At 37.9% G+C, this 18,188-nt stretch overlaps 1 protein-coding gene across 9 annotated transcripts in view; it reads left to right on the forward strand.

Annotated features, from left to right (window-relative positions):
* SLC17A1 (solute carrier family 17 member 1) overlaps positions 1-18,188 on the forward strand; it is a 226,120-nt gene that overhangs the window by 59,521 nt on the left and 148,411 nt on the right. For all 9 annotated transcript variants that reach the window (XM_049693682.1, XM_049693687.1, XM_049693685.1 and 6 more), the window contains one exon: positions 6,026-6,162. In XM_049693682.1, coding sequence (XP_049549639.1) covers positions 6,026-6,160 — 135 coding nt within the window. In that variant the 3' untranslated portion in view covers positions 6,161-6,162. The remainder of the gene's footprint in view (positions 1-6,025; positions 6,163-18,188) is intronic.

The following is an 18,188-nucleotide window of genomic DNA, read 5'->3' on the forward strand; positions in this document are numbered from 1 at the left end:
TTAAAAAAGAACTCCAGGAGACTAGGGTGTGTTTTCTCCCCCTGAGCATGGAGCCCACTCAGCCTGTTCTTCCAATGAACTCATTCAGACCTGCTGAGCTGACTTCTCCCAAAGGTGGCAGGAAACATGGCTCCAGAACTGTCCGAAGTTGTCTCTGCCCAGTGAGGAAACTTATCTATTTCAGCCTCAGCTACAAAGGGAGAGGAAAAGCTGAATAAAGACTCTTCTGAACGTTTGAAACAATAAACCAATCTTCACAATGGTTTGAGGCCCTAATTCAAATTCTATTGTGTCCAAATGCCATAAGCCAAGAATTGAATTTCTAGTAGTCCACAGATGCCTAGGAAATGTAAATAATTTTTTTTTTCTGGAGAAAGTCTAAATTCATACTCCAGAATTTCCTTATGCATAAAGTTTTGGTGAATATGCTTGAGGAAATAATGTGTTATGTGAGAGATGAATAAAAACCACCGAATCAGATCCTCAGAGATATTGGACATATATGTATATATTTAAAGAAGTAAAAGAGAGGATTGAAAATATAAATAAAATATAAATAAGAAAAAATATATAAATATAAACTTAAGAAACATAAGTTTAGGGCTTCCCTGGTGGGGCAGTGGTTGAGAATCTGCCTGCCAATGTAGGGGACGCGGGTTCGAGCCCTAGTCTGGGAAGATCCCACGTGCCACGGAGCAACTAGGCCCATGAGCCACAACTACTGAGCCTGCGCATCTGGAGCTTGTGCTCTGCAGCAAGAGAGGCCACGGCAGTGAGAGGCCCACACACCACGATGAAGAGTGACCCCCTCTCACCGCAACTAGTGAAAGCCCTTGCACAGAAACAAAGACCCCACACAGCCAAAAATAAATAAATAAATAAATAGCGTTCCCTTTAAAAAAAGAAAAAAAGAAATATAAGTTTAGACAAAGAACTAAATCTAACCTCTGGCATTTAAAAATATAAAAATTAAAAATTCAGATTAAGTACAGCTAATAAGAGAATTAGTGAGGCTTCTGCCTCCATTAATGGGAGGGTAAGTAATTTGGACCAATTCTCTTAAGAAAGACAATTTAAAAGCCTGAAAAAATGTATAAACCTACATGCACAACAATTTTACTCCTTCCATAAGGGAGTCAACAGACATCCAAAGTCCCACCTAGTTAGGGCATCAAGTTCAAAGTGCAGAATGTATCACCCTTTACTGGGGGATAATGCATAATGGCCCTCTATATCAGGAATTATGTGCTCCATCATGCTGTATACAATGGTAGCATAGCAATCCAACAGCTGCGATAAATACTTCCTTTCAGAAAAGGAGGATTGGAAAGGAAACAGCAATCATTTGTCCTTAGTAATGCTGACACACTGCTAGGCAGACATTTTGAGAGTCACATCCTGATGAATGTTTGAATGTTCTTCAATCAGGCTCTGAAACAGATGAAGGTAGGGACTGGAGGGTCTTTGGAGTGGTCTCTCTTGATTAGTGTGTTTGGCATAGAGGAAGGTGAGTGAATCCAATGTTTGTGGAGCAGAGGGCAGGCTGGAAAGTAACTATTGCAGATACAATGATTTTTTGGTTCTCCTCTTAGGCATTTCCCCACTTCCTTGAAGTTAGATATATTTATATAACTTATTTTGGCCAGTGACACATGAGAGAATGTGATATGCATTCATTCTGAAGAGAAGCACTGAGAACTAAGAGGCCACTCTCTTGGATATAGCAACTGGCAACAATCAGAATGTCAACTGCAACTCCGTTGACCAGGATCCAGGAATGAAGAGATGTGGAGCATAACCTCTAGCCAACTTGCTATGGACATTTAGTTTAAACAAAAACCAAATCTCTGCCATTAAAAGCCACTAGGAATTGCGGGGGGTGGGGGGCAGTGGGTATTGGTTACTGTAGTATAACCTACTCTATCTTGACTGGTCAGGAGGATCTATCCTCCTGACCACATGAATCACCACATGAATGAATCACATTAAGAAAAAAATTATAGAAAATACAACATATGTGGACTCAGTGAGAAGGCCCAACATACATTTAACTAGAGTTCCAGAAAACAGAATAGGGCAGAAGTTAAATTTGAAGAGAAAATGATTGTTTTCTAATTTTTCAGAAATATAGCAATTCACATCTTTAAGAAGTCCATTAATGACAAGTAGGATAAACCCACAGTTGCACACCTCATAGAGAATTTACAGAAAAGTAAAGACAAAAAGAAAGTCATACAAGCAGTGAGAGAAATAAGAAAGGTTGCCTTCAAATGAACAACAGTTAAACTAATCTCTGACTCCTCATCCACAAAAAAAGAAGCCCAGAAGACAGTAGAATGATATCTTCAGTATACTAAATGAAAATAACTGCCAACTTAAATTTGTAAACTCAATGAAAATTTTTTTTTAAAGGAGATAACATATTTCAAGCAAACAAAAATCAAGGAAGTTCAATTCATTAATGGGCATTTAAAGAATGTTTTTAAGCCTAAGAAAGTTGGAGGTACAAACAGGAATGAAGAACAGTAAAAGTGGTGTGTGCAAATCCACTTATTTACTTATTTGTTTTATTGTACAAAATAATAAAAGTGTCTTGTGGAGTTTTAAAAAAACTGTGTATAGAATGAATGAAGTAGAGTAGACAGTAACAATAGTAAATTAATCAGGAGAGGATAAATGGAATAAATTATTCCAAAGACTTCATGTTCTCTTGCCATAGGATAAAAGTATTAATAGAGTTTGGTGCACCAAGGATACATGTTGTAATTTCTAGGGTAATAATTTTTAAAATACAGAAAAATGTGTATAAATTTCAAAGTAACCGGAAAATGAAATAAAAAGCACTTTCTTTAATAAAAGAGGGCAAGACACAAGAGAAAAAGCAATATAGACCAGGAGTTGTCAATGTAAACCAACAAAATAAGTAGGTAAATTAAGGTACATCACTATTTATTCACAGACTACAGAATTATTCTCCAGCTTTCATTTTTAAATTGCATAAGTGTGTGTGTTAAAATAAAAACCACATAACATAAATTTACCCTCTTAACAAATTTTGAGTGTACATTACAATATTGTATAGTTAGTATTGATAACTATATGCACATCATTGTATAATAGATCTTTAGAATTTTGTCATCTTGCATGATTGAACTCTATACCCACTGAACAAGAACTCCCTGTTTCCCCTCCTCCTGGGCCCTCTAATTTTTTAATACATAAAGATTAGTATTAAATTTGGGGGGTATGTGTATTAAAATTCCAAGACATAGAGTGTGGAACTTTCAAACCAGGAGAGAGGTGAAAACATGGAATAAAAATTTTTTTTAAATAGGAAGCAAAAGCCCCTCAATATGAAAGAAGGTAAGAAATGGTGTGCGGGTTGGGGGTAGGACTATAGGTAGAAGACAGGACAAATTGAAAGCACAAAGACAGATGGTAGAAATAAATCCAAATATACCAAAGATCGCAATAAATATAGATGGACTAAACTCTGCAATTAAAGGACACATTTTGTAAGACTAAAAACAAAAGCCATTCATATGCTATTTATATATAAAATACATACCTAAAATAAAGACATAGAAACATTGAAAGTTGTAAGGACAGCATAAAAAATGAAGTAAACATTAACCAACAAAAGATGATATTATTATATTATCAGGAAAAAAGTTTTTCTTTAAGCAAAAATACTAGAAACAATGAGAATCAGCTACTTAGTAGTTTACAGTGTATATTTCCCCAGCAAAACTATCTTGTTCAAGTCTTAGCTCACCTACTTATAAGATATGTGACCTGGAAACGTTTCTTAATCGAAGTCTCAGTGTCTCCAGCTGTAAATGGCTAAGATGACATAGAAACCTCATGGGGTTAAGGTAATTACCAAATCAGATCATGTATGCAAGTATCAGATGTTTATGTGTTCAGTGCATAACAGCTATAAGTATTTTTAGTCTCATATACTTTTAAATCAGGAAAAATAAAAGTGTGTTTGCTATCCTATTGTTTAGCATTCTGAAAATGTTAGCAAACACAATTGTCAAGAAAACTTAATTATGGATATATACAATGTAAGCGTAGAGGAAAAATATAACATTATGTACAGAGAATGCAATTGTCTTCCTGGGGAAAAAAAAATTAAAGTTAGGTAGCATACTGTGGAAAAATCTAAAGCACAGTATCAACCAATATTGCAAAATACCTATGGGTATTTTGAAAATTGTACAAAGTCCACAAGAAGTCCTAATTGTACAAAGTCCAAAAAGTTGCTGCACACCTATTGAGCAACATCAGTGAAAATATTAGACGGGAGAGGCACGTCAAGTTTCTAGGTTGGAACTGTATAATATCACTTATATGTGGAATCTAGAAAAATGGCAGAGATTAACTTATTTGCAAAAGAGAAATAGATCTACAGATGTAGAAGACAAACTTATGGTTACCAAGGGGAAGGGGGGGTAGGATGAATTGGGCTATCGGGATTAACATATATACACTACTATATATAAAATAGATAACTAATGAGAACCTACTGTATAGCACAGGGAACTCTACTCAGTGCTCTGTGGTGACCTAAATGGCAAGGAAATCTAAAAAAGAGTGGATATATGATTCACTTTGCTATACAGCAGAAACTAACACAACATTGTAAAGCAACTACAATAAAAATTAATTTTAAAAAATTTCTAGGTTGGACTTCAATTCCAAATCGCAATAGATTCTATTAACTTAAAATTACCACAAGCTTTATTATTTATCATTAAATTTCTAAGCACATCTTGGTTTTTTCCTCCACTTTCTGTTTGCCTACTACCTGTCAAATTTGGCATGTTTGATTATAGAAATCACTATGATTAAATATATTTAATGTCTAGTTTGTCAGGAAACATTGTTTTATTTTTTTCAGTGTCTACTCTTAATTATATTTTAAATGAAATTGATGATGATTTAATAATGGTCAAGTTCTGAAAAGAATACATTCTATGTAATAAAGTTTCATTTCAAACCAGAAGGAATGGATTGATTGTTTAAAAAACATAGTGGCAAGCCCACCTGAAAAATTCAATTACACTCTGTTCTCATATTTACCCCCAGGTTAATTCTAGGTGATTAAAAAATGTAAATGAAGAAAGGAAACAATAAAGATACTAAAGTAAAATAGGAGTTAATAATTATTTAAGCTTTAGGCAGGACATCCTTGAAAAGCATGGCACCAGAGACCAAAACCCAATCACAATGCATTTTACGTTTAACTACATAAAATTTAACCTCAGCTGATGAAAAAGTAAAGGGCAAAGTGGTAAAGAAAATCTGAAACATAACTGAAATTTAATGTCATCTTTGAATATGGATTCCAAAAATAAATTACCTGTGCACAGAATCCACCAACATATTAAAATATATATGACACCATGATTAAGTAGGCCATTTTCTGTGAAAGTAAAAGTGACTCTATCTATTAATAAAATCTGTTAATGAAACTGATCATATTAATAGGCTGAAAGAGAAAATGTGTCAACAATTTTTATAAATAAGGAAAGCGTATTTGACAAATCTTATTCAAAAGCATTGCTGTATATGTAATTAACCACCAATATATTCAAATTTATATCAACAAAAAGTGAAAAACAACTTTAAAGAAATAAGGGATGCTTTTGTAAATTTTATAAATCTAAACTCTGGATTACTAATCAGTCAGTAACAGTTATGATATAGTCAAATATTTCCTGATATGCAAACATGTTTATGAGATATTTCTAAATGAAAAACCATATGCATTCTTGGCTTTAGTACTATATACATACAATGTCCTTTTCACACATGAAAAATTATATATAATAGATCTAAATCAAAACATGGAAAGATAAATAATGATTATCTTTGTAGAGTGAAATGGCTTTTTTTGTTCCTTATGATAGTGTTTTGCTGTGTTTTAGTGACCTGCATTGAGCCTATATTAATTTTAATATTACATTTTAAATGTTACAAAACACAATTTATAATTTTTTGCACTTTAATTCCTCAGGATCAAGACTCTCCCTGGCTTAAAATCTTCTTCATGATGGTAGCCAATAATGTGATAAGCCTAATCTTCTACCTTATATTTGCTAAAGCAGAAATTCAAGACTGGGCTAAAGAAACACAAAACACTTATCTCTGAAGGTAAGAAGTGATCCGATTAAGGGCAGATTTTGAAGCTGGGGATGCAGGAAATAGAGGAGCTAAAGATGGCCCCTGAGCAAACTGTGGTGTTGCTGACTGAGATGGGAAAAAATATGGGGTGCAGGTTTGGGGGAGAAAAGGGAGCCATGTAAAATCTGAAACTATTTGACATCCTGATGAGATGGCATGCAGCCCAGCGGATATACCAGTCTAGAATTCTTGAGAGATACTGGGGCTAGAGATATAAATTTGTGAGTCTGGGCCTCTCTAACATCTAAAGGTGAGGAAGAGAGGGGGATGCTTGCAAGGGAAACTGGGAAGGGCCTTTGGTGAAGTAGGAAAGACAGTTGAAGAATGTGGTGTCTAAGAAGAAAAGTGAAAAAGGTGGGAATGAGTACCCGTGGTAAATGCTATCAAGGGGTCAAATTATATAAGGTCTGTGAATTTATTAATGGGTCTGGCAAGAGTTACTTTAAAGGTGATCCTGACTAGAGTGGTTTTCAAATGAATGATGGAGACAAAGCGTCCATTAAAGTTCAAAGGAGAGCCTGATATTGTGCCTTTCTTCTCTAAACTCTGTCAGTGGTAAATAAATAAATAGGAAAAATGTATTTTTGTAGAATTAGTTCAGCTAGTACACAAATAAGAATTGATAGATGTAGAAAATCCCCATTTTGCAAACCCCAGTGAATTAAGGGATCTAGCGTTGAGCATCAGTGGCTGATATCACAAAGAGAGACATAGAGACATTGTGTACATCCTGGTGAAAAAACGCACCACCATCAAGGTCTTGCTAAAAAGATCAAACTGAATGTGATCAAGCCTCAGGATACTGCTACTGTTTTCTAATAAATACAGAAAATAGAGAATATATTGAACTAAATCCTAAGGATATCATCAGCAAATCTAAACTGTCTTATAATTGTCTCTAACAAATGAATTATAAGGAAAAAGAAGAGTGATGGAGGGGGAGTCTCTGATTCAAAGAGACTTAAAAGACATACAAAATGGGGCTTCCCTGGTGGTGCAGTGGTTGAGAGTATGCCTGCCGATACAGGGGACACGGGTTCATGCCCCGGTCCAGGAAGATCCCACATGCCGCAGAGCAGCTGAGCCTGTGAGCCATGGCCACTGAGCCTGCGCGTCCGGAGCCTGTGCTCCGCAATGGGAGAGGCCACAGCAGTGAGAGGCCCGCGTACTGCAAAAAAAAAAAAAAAAAAAAAAGAGACATACAAAATGTTTAAAAACTGGCAAAACTAAAGTCTACAGTGATACATATATGGGTAATAAATCTACAAAGACATGCACAGAAGACATTACACTAAATGTCAGGATAGTCATTACCTGTAGGGGGAGGGAGAGGTTGTGATTAGGAGAGACCACATGGAAAACTGCTGGGATCCTGGTGATAGTCTGTTTTTCATATCCAAAGTTATGATTAAAAGAGTGTTCATTGGGTGGAGACGTTAGGGTTCTCTATATAGAGTACCATGTCATCTTCAAATGATGACAGTTTTACCTCTTCCCTTCTGATTTAGATACCTTTTATTTCTTTTTCTTGTCTGATTGCTATGGCTAAGGAAGTGGAGACAGCAAGAATAGATAGCCCTATAAAGGAGAGCTGAGAAACGTCATGGTACAGTGGGGAGTTTTTTATATGTTTGTTGTTTTAGAATTAGATGTAATAGTATATAAACTGATGGTATAATCTAATAGTGAGGTTTCACAATATTGGAGAGAAAATGCACATGCAGAATTAAACTATTTGATTTACCAGGACTCGTTCATACTGTGAGACTCAGGTTGAAGCAGCAGTTGAGGCCCTGTCCATAGGGAACTTAGAGAGCATGGCACAGAGGATGGAGGTGTGCCTCAGTGGGCACTTGCAGTATAGCTCTCCTTGAAGACTGTGAGCTTCTGCAAGGTACAGCCTAATGGCTTCACCCACTGAAAATCATCCCAGGTCTTCACCCAGGTCCCCTCTTCCTCTCCCTAAAAAACCATCATGATAGAGAGAGAGTCAGGCTGGTGAAGGGGCTCTGACCACCATGCACATGTGTACATCCACAGAGAAAAAAAGGGGAGCAATGCACCAGGCTGTAGAAGTCTGGAGAGTTCCACCTTTCTTGGTCAGGAAGTGCTGCTGCTACTGATAACAGCAATTTTATAGGCTAAGAAAGTATTTGTGCTCAAGTAAACTTTAATTACACAAATTATGTACATATTAAAAAATGGTGTGTATGATTCCTCGTTTAAAAAAAAAAAAAAGTCCAGAGGGGATGAAATCCAAGCACAGTGCAGAGGCTGGCCTTGGATACAAACCCAGAGTTTACCCATAGTAGCTGAGAGAAAGTAGGGTTTATGGACACAGACTTGGTAGGTCAACACATAGGTTGGCATTTTGTCTGTGCAATAAACAGTGAGGTTTTCACTTAAACTGTCCTCACTTCTTTTTTCTTTTTTTTTTCTGTTCAGTGGCAGTGATTTCTCCTACCCTGTTTTCCAGCTCACTGATCTGTTCCTCTGTATCATTTAGTCTACTATTGACTCCTTCTATTATATTCTTCATTTGTTATTGTATTCTTCATCTCTGTTTGGTTGTTCTTTTATATTTTCTAACTCTTTGTTGAAAACTTCTAATTTCTCATTCTGTGCATCCATTCTCCTCCCGAGTTCTTTCATCATCTTTATGATCATTACTCTGAACTCTTTCTCAGGTAGATTGCCTATCTCCACTTCACTTAGTTCTTCTTCTGGGGTTTTATCTTGTTCCTTCATCTGGGACATGTTCTTCTGTCACCTCATTTTGTCTCAGTTGCTATTACTATTTTTATGTATGTAGTTGGTTAGTTATATTTCTCGACCTTGGAGAAGTGGCCTTCTGTAGGAGAAGTCCTATGCATTCTTGCAGCATACTCCTCTCTTGTCACTCAAGGTATAAGCTTTAGGGATTCCCCCTAAAAGGGCTGTGTGTTGTGGTCCTTCTGTTGTGGCAGTCTGCCTATGTGGGTGGTCTGGTAGGCTTGGTTGGCCCCTGGCCCAGTTGGTTGCCAGGCCTTGCCTTTTGTGGATGCTGACCAGGCTAGTAGGGCCTGGTCACAGGTGGCTGATTGCAGAGCCCCTCCCAGGGCCCCAGGGTTAGTGCTGGCTCACTGGTGGGTAGAGTAAGGCTCCAGAAGGCTCCAGTGCTGTTCCCCACCCCCGCCATTGGTGGGTGAAGCCAGGTGCTAGTGTTAGTGATGGACTGCTGGCAGGCAGAGCCAGGTCCTGGAGTCTGGCTGCAGGGCCCAGCCCAGAGCTGCTTTCAGATTGCTGGGGGAAGGGGTGGGGTTCCTGACACAGTTGCATATGAGGTCCTTCATGTCCCTGTGTTGTCCTGCTAGTGGGCAGGGCTGGGCCCAGCTGGTCCCAGGGCAGGGTGTGGCCTGCTACGAGTGTGCTGTGTGGCGCTCAGGCTGTGGGACTGTGGTTTTCTTATGTCTGGTGTCTGCCTCCTGGTGGGTGAGGCTGGTCTGGAAGCTAGTGCAGGCTTCCTGGAGGGCAGGGTCAGTGCCTGCCCACTGGTGGGAGGAGCTGGGTCTTGGTCTTCTGGTGGGCAGGGCTGTGTGTAGACGCCATGTCCAGAGGCAGCTGTGGGCTCAGGAAGTTTTTAGGCAGCCTGTCTGCTGATGGATGGGGTTGTGTCCCCACCCAGTTAGTTGTTTGGTCTGAGGCATCCCAGCATTCCAGACTGTTGGGTGGGGCCAGGTCTTGGTGCTAACAGGCCAGAGAGAGGGTCCCACACAGTGGCACCCACCAGCATCAGTGGCTCCCAAATATGTATGCCACCAGTGTCTGCGTCCCCAGGGTGAGCCGCAGCTGCCCCTCACCTCTCCAGGAGACTCTCCAAGACCAGCAGGTAAGTCTGGCCCGGGCTTGTATCAAATTACTGCTTGTGCCCTGGGTCCTGGTGCATGTGAGGTTTTGTGTGCACCCCTTAAGAGTGAAGCCATGAAGCCTCTATTTCCCGCAGTCCATTGGGACTCCTGAAATTAAGACCCACAGGCCTTCAAAGCCAAATGCTCTGGGGGCTTGTCTTCCTGGTGTAGGACCCCCAGGCTGGGGAGCCTGATGTGGGGCTCAGAACTCTCCTGGGGAAGTTCTGTACTATAATTATTCTCCAGTTTGGTTGCCCACCTGAGCATATAGGACTTGATTATATTGTGAGTCCTCCCCTCCTCCCCATCTCATTGTGGTTCTTCTTTCTGCCTTTAGTTGTAGATCTTTTTCTGCTAGGTTTCAGTCATTTTCATAGATGATTATTCTGCAAGTAGTGATTCTGATGTGTTTGTGAGAGGAGGTGAGCTCAGGGTCTTTCTACTCCCACATCTTGACCAATCTCCAAGGTTTTTACTTAAGAGACAGGAGTTGAGAGAAATGGAAAGAAAAGGAATCCATACTGGAAAAGGGTAAAATTACCATTATGAGTTGATGATATGATTGTTTACCTAGAAAATATAACTGGGTTGGCTGGAAAGCTACAGAAACAATAAGTGCACACAGTAAGTTTCCTGACTAACCTATTAATACAGAAAATTTTTTTCATGTTAAACAATAACTAGTTAGCAAATTTATTGAAAGAAATGATCCAAATGATGGTTGCAGGGAAATCTGATATGATCAGTCAAAACTTTATTTGACTCAGTTTGCCAGCACCAAGAACTTTCCAAAATGGTGCACTCACAAAACTTCACCAGGATGCATTTATGCTCAAGATTGCTGATTAGAAATGACAAAGATCTGGATCTGGAATTAAACATGTCTGTCAATGGTGTCTTCGTTAATAAATTTTGTAAGTGAATGGAATATAACCAGCAGCTGAAAAATATGGGCTCTCATACAAATATTTTAATATAGATATTACTGAGGCCATTGTTATGAATAAACACATAACAACACTAGGAAATATTCCATAGGTGTTAGCAAAAGTTCATCTTCTATTTCCAAGGTACAGAGTTGGGCACAGCTATGGAAGCAATCACACTACTTTATTCAGACCCTATAAATCTTACTTGTTTCTATATATTTGACCTATTTAAATACTAAAAGTTTTTAGTTTAGTTTTCAGTTTAGTTTTATACTAAAGTTTTCCATGATTGTTATTTCTATTCATTTCTGTTTATGTCCAAGCAGTCATTATTGAATATTCTGATGTTATATTACAATTTCAAAAAGATTTTGACAAGTATATCTTAATTGGAAATTTAATTTTGATTTTGTAAAGTTATCAGCCTTTTCCATTTGTTGAGTTTTACTCATTTGACTTTCTGATATTGCATCCTCAAATTTTATGTGTGTGCGTGCTCGTTTTAGATTCCCAGGAACACTTTTTCATAGCCTTTAAATTCTGCCTTTCTGAGTCATTTCATTTAGTATGTGTTCCTTACAAAGTGTATATATTTGGGTTCAATAATTTCACCCATTCCGAGAGTTGTCTCCTATGTTAGCTGAATTTAACCCAACTGCATTCATTATGTTTACAAATATACTTCATTTTCTGTCATTTTATTTTATATTCCCTTAAAACAAAGTCCTCCTCCTCCTGCCCCCTTGCCTGCCTCTAGTAATTTGGAAGGTTTATGGAATATTGTAAGTTTGGGTTGTGCTTACACTCTAATGAAATCTTTGAAAATGTGTTCATTTTCCATTACCATGCTACATTCTTTTCCTGCCAAAATATTTAACATATTCGACTTTTCTAATTACTTTTCTCTGTCTAGGACCAATTCTCTCTGAGCTTGTAATTCCCCAAGCATGGTGTGGGTAGAATTTCCTCAGTTCTCCTATTTACCTGGTCGCTGTATCCATCTTCCCATCAGTCTGCAGCTGGAGGTCTGAGAGTTTGAATCCACTTTTCAGACCCTAGGCAAGAGGACAGCTCAGGGAACACCAGCCCGGGTAATGGGGTAGTTCTGGAGACGTTTTCCTTAGCTTTGCTTTTTGTTTTGATGTGCTGATGGTTGTTTCTTCAGTCATCTGCGTCTTCAGGGCTGTCAGCCATAATCAGTGGTATTTTTCCCTGTCAGTCAAACTGACACACTGTTGCAAAGGTGATCAATCCCAACTTCCCATCTTTATTTAAGAAATTGGGGGAAAACAAAAAAGGGCTGAGTCACAGCCACGTGTTTCTCCTCCAGCCCAGAAGCCATTGCCAAAGGGCCTGGGACGCCAGAATTGCAAGTGTCCACCTGGTTCCCAGATGCCCTGGCCCTGGGGCATTACCCTCTCTTACTTCCAGAGGAATGTACCAAACTTTTGAGTCTGGTAGGCATCGTGAGTTGATTTCCAATGTCGCTTTTTCATTTGATCCCCATTGTTTTGAATTTAGCAAATAGTCCTTGTTGTTTTTGGCATGGTGTAGTGCTCTAGTCTTTGTAATTTTCTGATTTTGCTTCTTAGAATTTATTTCAGTGGGTTCCAGACATGGTAGTTGTGTAAAGGGACATACATTCTGCCTGTGAAAGTTTGTTTAGAGCAAGGCTTCTCAGCCTTTTTGTGATGGACCTCAATTCACAATATAATGCCCAGAACTCCAAAGGAGAAAGATTATAGTGAAATAGTTATCAAGATATTTTAAAAACATGTTTATGATCATATATATGCTCCTTTATTAATTAATTAAATAATGAGAACTAATTACAGGTCTAATAGATCCATTATAATTTCAAAACAGTGTTGAGCAAAACAGCATATTTTGCGATATTGGTAATAACTCTAATGACACAAGAAGATATCTGTGATTTCTTATGCTGTCAGTCATCAGTACTGCTAATATTACTGTGGTTTGTTGCCTACATTCATAATAGATAGAAATGTTAAATTTCAGCCAGAGGTTGGGGATATAAAGATGTATTTTTTTTCTATAAAGTTCGCAGATCCCAGATTAAGAACCCCTGCTTTCTAATATTCAAACAGATAAAAAAAAATACTTTTAAAGCATTTTTATAAGTGCTGAGAAGAGAGCTACATCGTCAGGACTTCTATTCCTAAAGGAGATTTATGTTTTGTTGTGTGTGGTAGGGTGTGTGGGGAGGCGGGTATAGGGAGAGAAGATGAATGATATCTATAGTTTAAAAGTTAAGATAATTCCAGGTTCTAATAGCCCATAAAGAACATGAACGAGGGTAACGTGATATAGAGAGTCCAGGAGAGCTGCTTTAGTTGCAGATACAGGACGTGACATTTGTGTTGAGACTTCAGTGATGAGAAGGAGAGCCTCATGACAATCAGGGGAAAGAGTGCTCCGAGCATCAAAAATAACCAAGGGAAGGACCTAGAGATGGGAATGAGCTCAGTCTACCTAAGAGGGAGAGCAGAGCGCAGTGTAGTTGGAATCTAGTGAGTGACGGAAAGTGAGATTGGGAACTAGTTAAGGGCCAGATCCTGTAGAGCTTGAAGATCATGCTAAGAGCTTGGTCTGAATTTAATTCTCTTTATAATTGGATCAATTAAATGCTTTTTAGGAGGGAGGTGACTTGCCTAATTAATGCTGTATAGAGATCCTCTGGCTACCTTCTAGAAAAGGGTCTCTAGGAAAACAAGAGTGGAGGCAGGGAGACCAGACTGAAGCTGTTTCAGAAGTTCATGTCAAAGATGTTTGTGGAGTGGGCTAAGATGGAGGCAGAAGGAATGGTGAGAAGCAGTTAGATGTAGACTCTGCGGGTAGAGCTGGGCAGACATGGCAGGGAGATTATGCATTGTGCAGGAGAGAGAAGAAACAAGGATGGGACCCAGATTTTGGTTTTAACAGCTAAGTGAATAAGAAAGTACATTACACAGAACTCTCAGCATTTCATTCATGGTGTGTTGTCATACTTGCCTTTGCCACCTAACTGTTTTCCATAGCGGCAGTACCATTTTACATTTCCACAAGCAATGTGTGAGGGTTCCAATTCTCTGCATCCTTGCATTTGTTATTTCCTGTTTTGTTGTTTTATTATAGCCATCTATTGCGTTTGAAGTGGTTTTGATTTGTGTTTCTCTAATGATTTCTTTTAACATCCTTATTGGAGTATAATTGCTTTACAATGTTGTGTTAGTTTCTGCTGTATCACAAAGTGAATCAGCTATATACATATATCCCAATATCCCCTCTGTCTTGTGTCTCCCTCCCACCCTCCCTATCCCACCCCTCTAGGTGGTCACAAAGCACCAAGCTGATCTCCCTGTGCTATGTGGCTGCTTTCCACTAGCTATCTATTTTACATTTGGGAGTGTATATATGTAAATGCCACTCTCACTTCGTCCCAGCTTACCTTTCCCCCGCCTGATGTCCTCAAGTCCATTCTCTATGTCTGTGTCCTTATTCCTCTCCTGCCCCTAGGTTCTTCAAACCATTTTTACTTTTAGACTCCATATAAATGTGTTAGCATATGGTATTTGTTTTTCTCTTTCTGACTTACTTCACTCTGTATGACAGACTCTAGGTCCATCCACCTCACTACAAATAACTCAATTTCATTTCTTTTTATGGCTGAGTAATATTCCATTGTATATGTGTGCCACATCTTCTTTATCCATTCATCTGTTGATGGACACTTAGGTTGCTTCCATACCCTGGCTATTGTAAATAGAGCTGCAATGAACATTGTGGTACATGACACTTTTTGAATTACGGTTTTCTCAGGGTTTATGACCAGTAGTGGGATTGCTGGGTCATATGGTAGTTCTAGTTTTAGTTTTTTAAGAAACCTCCATTCTGTTCTCCATAGTTGCTGTATCAATTTACTTTCCCACCAACAGTGCAAGAAGGTACCCTTTTCTCCACACCCTCTCCAGCATTTACTGTTTATAGATTTTTTGATGATGATCACTCTGACTGGTGTGAGGTGACCCCTTATTGTAGTTTTGATTTGCATTTCTCCCGTGATTAGTGATGTTGAGCATCCTTTCATGAGTTTGATGACAATCCGTATATCTTCTTTGGAGAAATGTCTATTTAAGTTTCTGCCCATTTTTTGATTGGGTTGCTTGTTCTTTTGATATTGAGCTGCATGAGCTGCTTGTAGATTTTGGAGATTAATCCTTTGTCAGTTGCCTCATTTGCACATATTTTCTCCCATTCTGAGAGTTGTCCTTCCGTCTTGTTTATGATTTCCTTTGCTGTGCAAAAGATTTTAAGTTTCATTACATCCCATTTGTTTATTTTTGTTTGTATTTCCATTTCTCTAGGAGGTGGGTCTAGAGGATCTTGCTGTGTTCTACCTATGTTTTCTTCTAAGAGTTTGATAGTGTCTGGCCTTACATTTAGGTCTTTAATCCATTTTGAGTTAATTTTTGTGTATGGTGTTAGGGAGTGTTCTAACTTCATTCTTTTACATATAGCTGTCCAGTTTTCCCAGTACCACTTATTGAAGAGGCTGTCTTTCCTCTGTTGTATATTCAGGCCTCCTTTATCAAAAATAAGGTGATCATAGGTGCATGGGTTTATCTCTGGGCTTTCTATCCTCTTCCATTGATCTATATTTCTGTTTTTGTGCCAGTATCATACTGTCTTGATTACTGTAGCTTTGTAGTATAGTCTGAAGTCTGGGAGTCTGATTCCTCCAGCTCTGTTTTTCTTTCTCAAGATTGCTTTGGCTCTTCAGGGTCTTTTGTGTTTCCATACAAATTGTGGAATTTTTGTTCTAGTTCTGTGAAAAATGCCATTGGTAGTTTGATAAGGATTGCATTGAATCTGTAGATTGCTTTGGGTAGTATAGTCATTTTCACAGTGTTGATTCTTCCAATCCAAGAATATGGTATATCTCTCCATCTGTTTGTATCATCTTTAATTTCTTTCATCAGTGTCTTATAGTTTTCTGCGTACAGGTCTTCTGTTTCCCTAGGTAGGTTTATTCCTAGGTACTTTATTCTTTTTTTTGCAATGTAAATGGGAATGTTTCCTTAATTTCTCTTTCTGATTTTTCATCATTAGTGTACAGGAATGCAAGAGATTTCTGTGCATTAATTTTGTATCCTGCCACTTTACCAAATTCATTAATTAGTTCTAGTAGTTTTCTGGTGGCATCATTAGGATCCACTATGTATAGTATCAGTTCATCTGCAAAGAGTGACAGCTTTACTTCATCTTTTCCAATTTGGATTCCTTTTATTTCTTTTTCTTCTCTGATTGCTGTTGCTAAAACTTCCAAAACTATGTTGAATAATAGTGATGAGAGTGGACAACCTTGTCTTCTTCCTGATCTTAGTGGAAATGGTTTCAGTTTTTCACCATTGAGAATGATGTTGGCTGTGGGTTTGCAATATATGGGCTTTATTATGTTGAGGTAAGTTCCCTCCATGCCTAGTTTCTGGAGGGTTTTTATCATAAATGGGTGTTGTATTTTGTTGCAAGCTTTTTCTGCATCTATTGAGATGATCACACAGTTTTTCTCCTTCACTTTGTTAATATGGTTTATCACATTGATTGATTTTCATATATTGAAGAATCCTTGCATTCCTGGGATAAATCCCACTTGATCATGGTGTATGATCCTTTTAATGTGCTGTTGGATTCTGTTTGCTAGTATTTTGTTGAGGATTTTTGCATCTGTGTTCATCAGTGATATTGGCCTGTAGTTTTCTTTCTTTGTGATATCTTTGTCTGGTTTTGGTATCAGGGTTATGGTGGCCTCATAGAATGAATTTGGGAGTGTTCCTCCCTCTGCTATATTTTGGAAGAGTTTGAGAAGGGCAGTTGTTATCTCTTCTTTAAATGTTTGATAGAATTCACCTGTGAAGCCATCTGGTCCTGGGCTTTTGTTTGTTGGAAGATTTTTAATCACAGTCTCAATTTCAGTGCTTGTGATTCGTCTGTTTATATTTACTATTTCTTCCTGGTTCAGTCTTAGAAGGTTGTGCTTTTCTAAGAATTTGCCCATTTCTTCCAGGTTGTCCAATTTATTGGCCTAAGTTTGCTTGTAGTAATCTCTCATGATCCTTTGTATATCTGCAGTGTCAGTTGTTACTTCTCCTTTTTCATTTCTAATTCTATTGATTTGAGTCTTCTCCCTTTTTTTTCTTGATGAGTCTGGCTAATGGTTTATCAATATTTTTTATCTTCTCAAAGAACCAGCTTTTAGTTTTATTGATCTTTGCTATTGTTTCTTTCATGTCTTTTTCATTTATTTCTGATCTGATCTTTATGATTTCTTTCCTTCTGCTAACTTTGGGGGGTTTTTTGTTCTTTCTCTAATTGCTTTACGTGTAAAGTTAGGTTTTTTATTTGAGATGTTTCTTGTTTCTTGAGGTAGGATTGTATTGCTGTAAACTTCCGTCTTAGAACTGCTTTTGCTGCATCCCATAGGTTTTGGGTCATCGTGCTTTCGTTGTCATTTGTTTCTAGGTATTTTTTGATTTCCTCTTTGATTTCTTCAGTGATCTCTTGGTTATTTAGTAGTGTATTGTTTAGCCTCCATGTGTTTGTATATTTTACAAATTTTTTTCCTGTAATTGATATCTAGTCTCATAGCATTGTGATTGGAAAAGACTTGATATGATTTCAATTTTCTTAAATTTACCAAGGCTTGATTTGTGACCCAAGATATGATCTATCCTGGAGAATGTTCCATGAGCACTTGAGAAGAAAGTGTATTCTGTTGTTTTTGGATGGAATGTCCTATGAATATCAATTAAGTCCATATTGTTTAATGTGTCATTTAAAGGTTGTGTTTCTTTATATTTTTCATTTTGGATGCTCTGTCCATTGGTGAAAGTGGGGCATTAAAGTCCTCTGCTGTGATTGTGTTACCATTGATTTCCCTTTTTATGGCTGTTAGCATTTGCCTTATGTATTGAGGTGCCCCTATGTTGGGTGCATAAATATTTACAATTGTTATATCGTCTCCTTGGATTGATCCCTTGATCATTATGTAGTGTCTTTCTTTGTCTCTTGTAATAGTCTTTATTTTAAAATCTATTTTGTCTGATATGAGAATTGCTACTCCAGCTTTCTTCTGATTTCCATTTGCATGGAATATCTTTTTCCATCCCCTCACTTACAGTCT

The sequence above is a fragment of the Orcinus orca genome, chromosome 10 (assembly GCF_937001465.1).
Source record: "Orcinus orca chromosome 10, mOrcOrc1.1, whole genome shotgun sequence".
Taxonomy (NCBI): Eukaryota; Metazoa; Chordata; class Mammalia; order Artiodactyla; family Delphinidae; genus Orcinus; species Orcinus orca.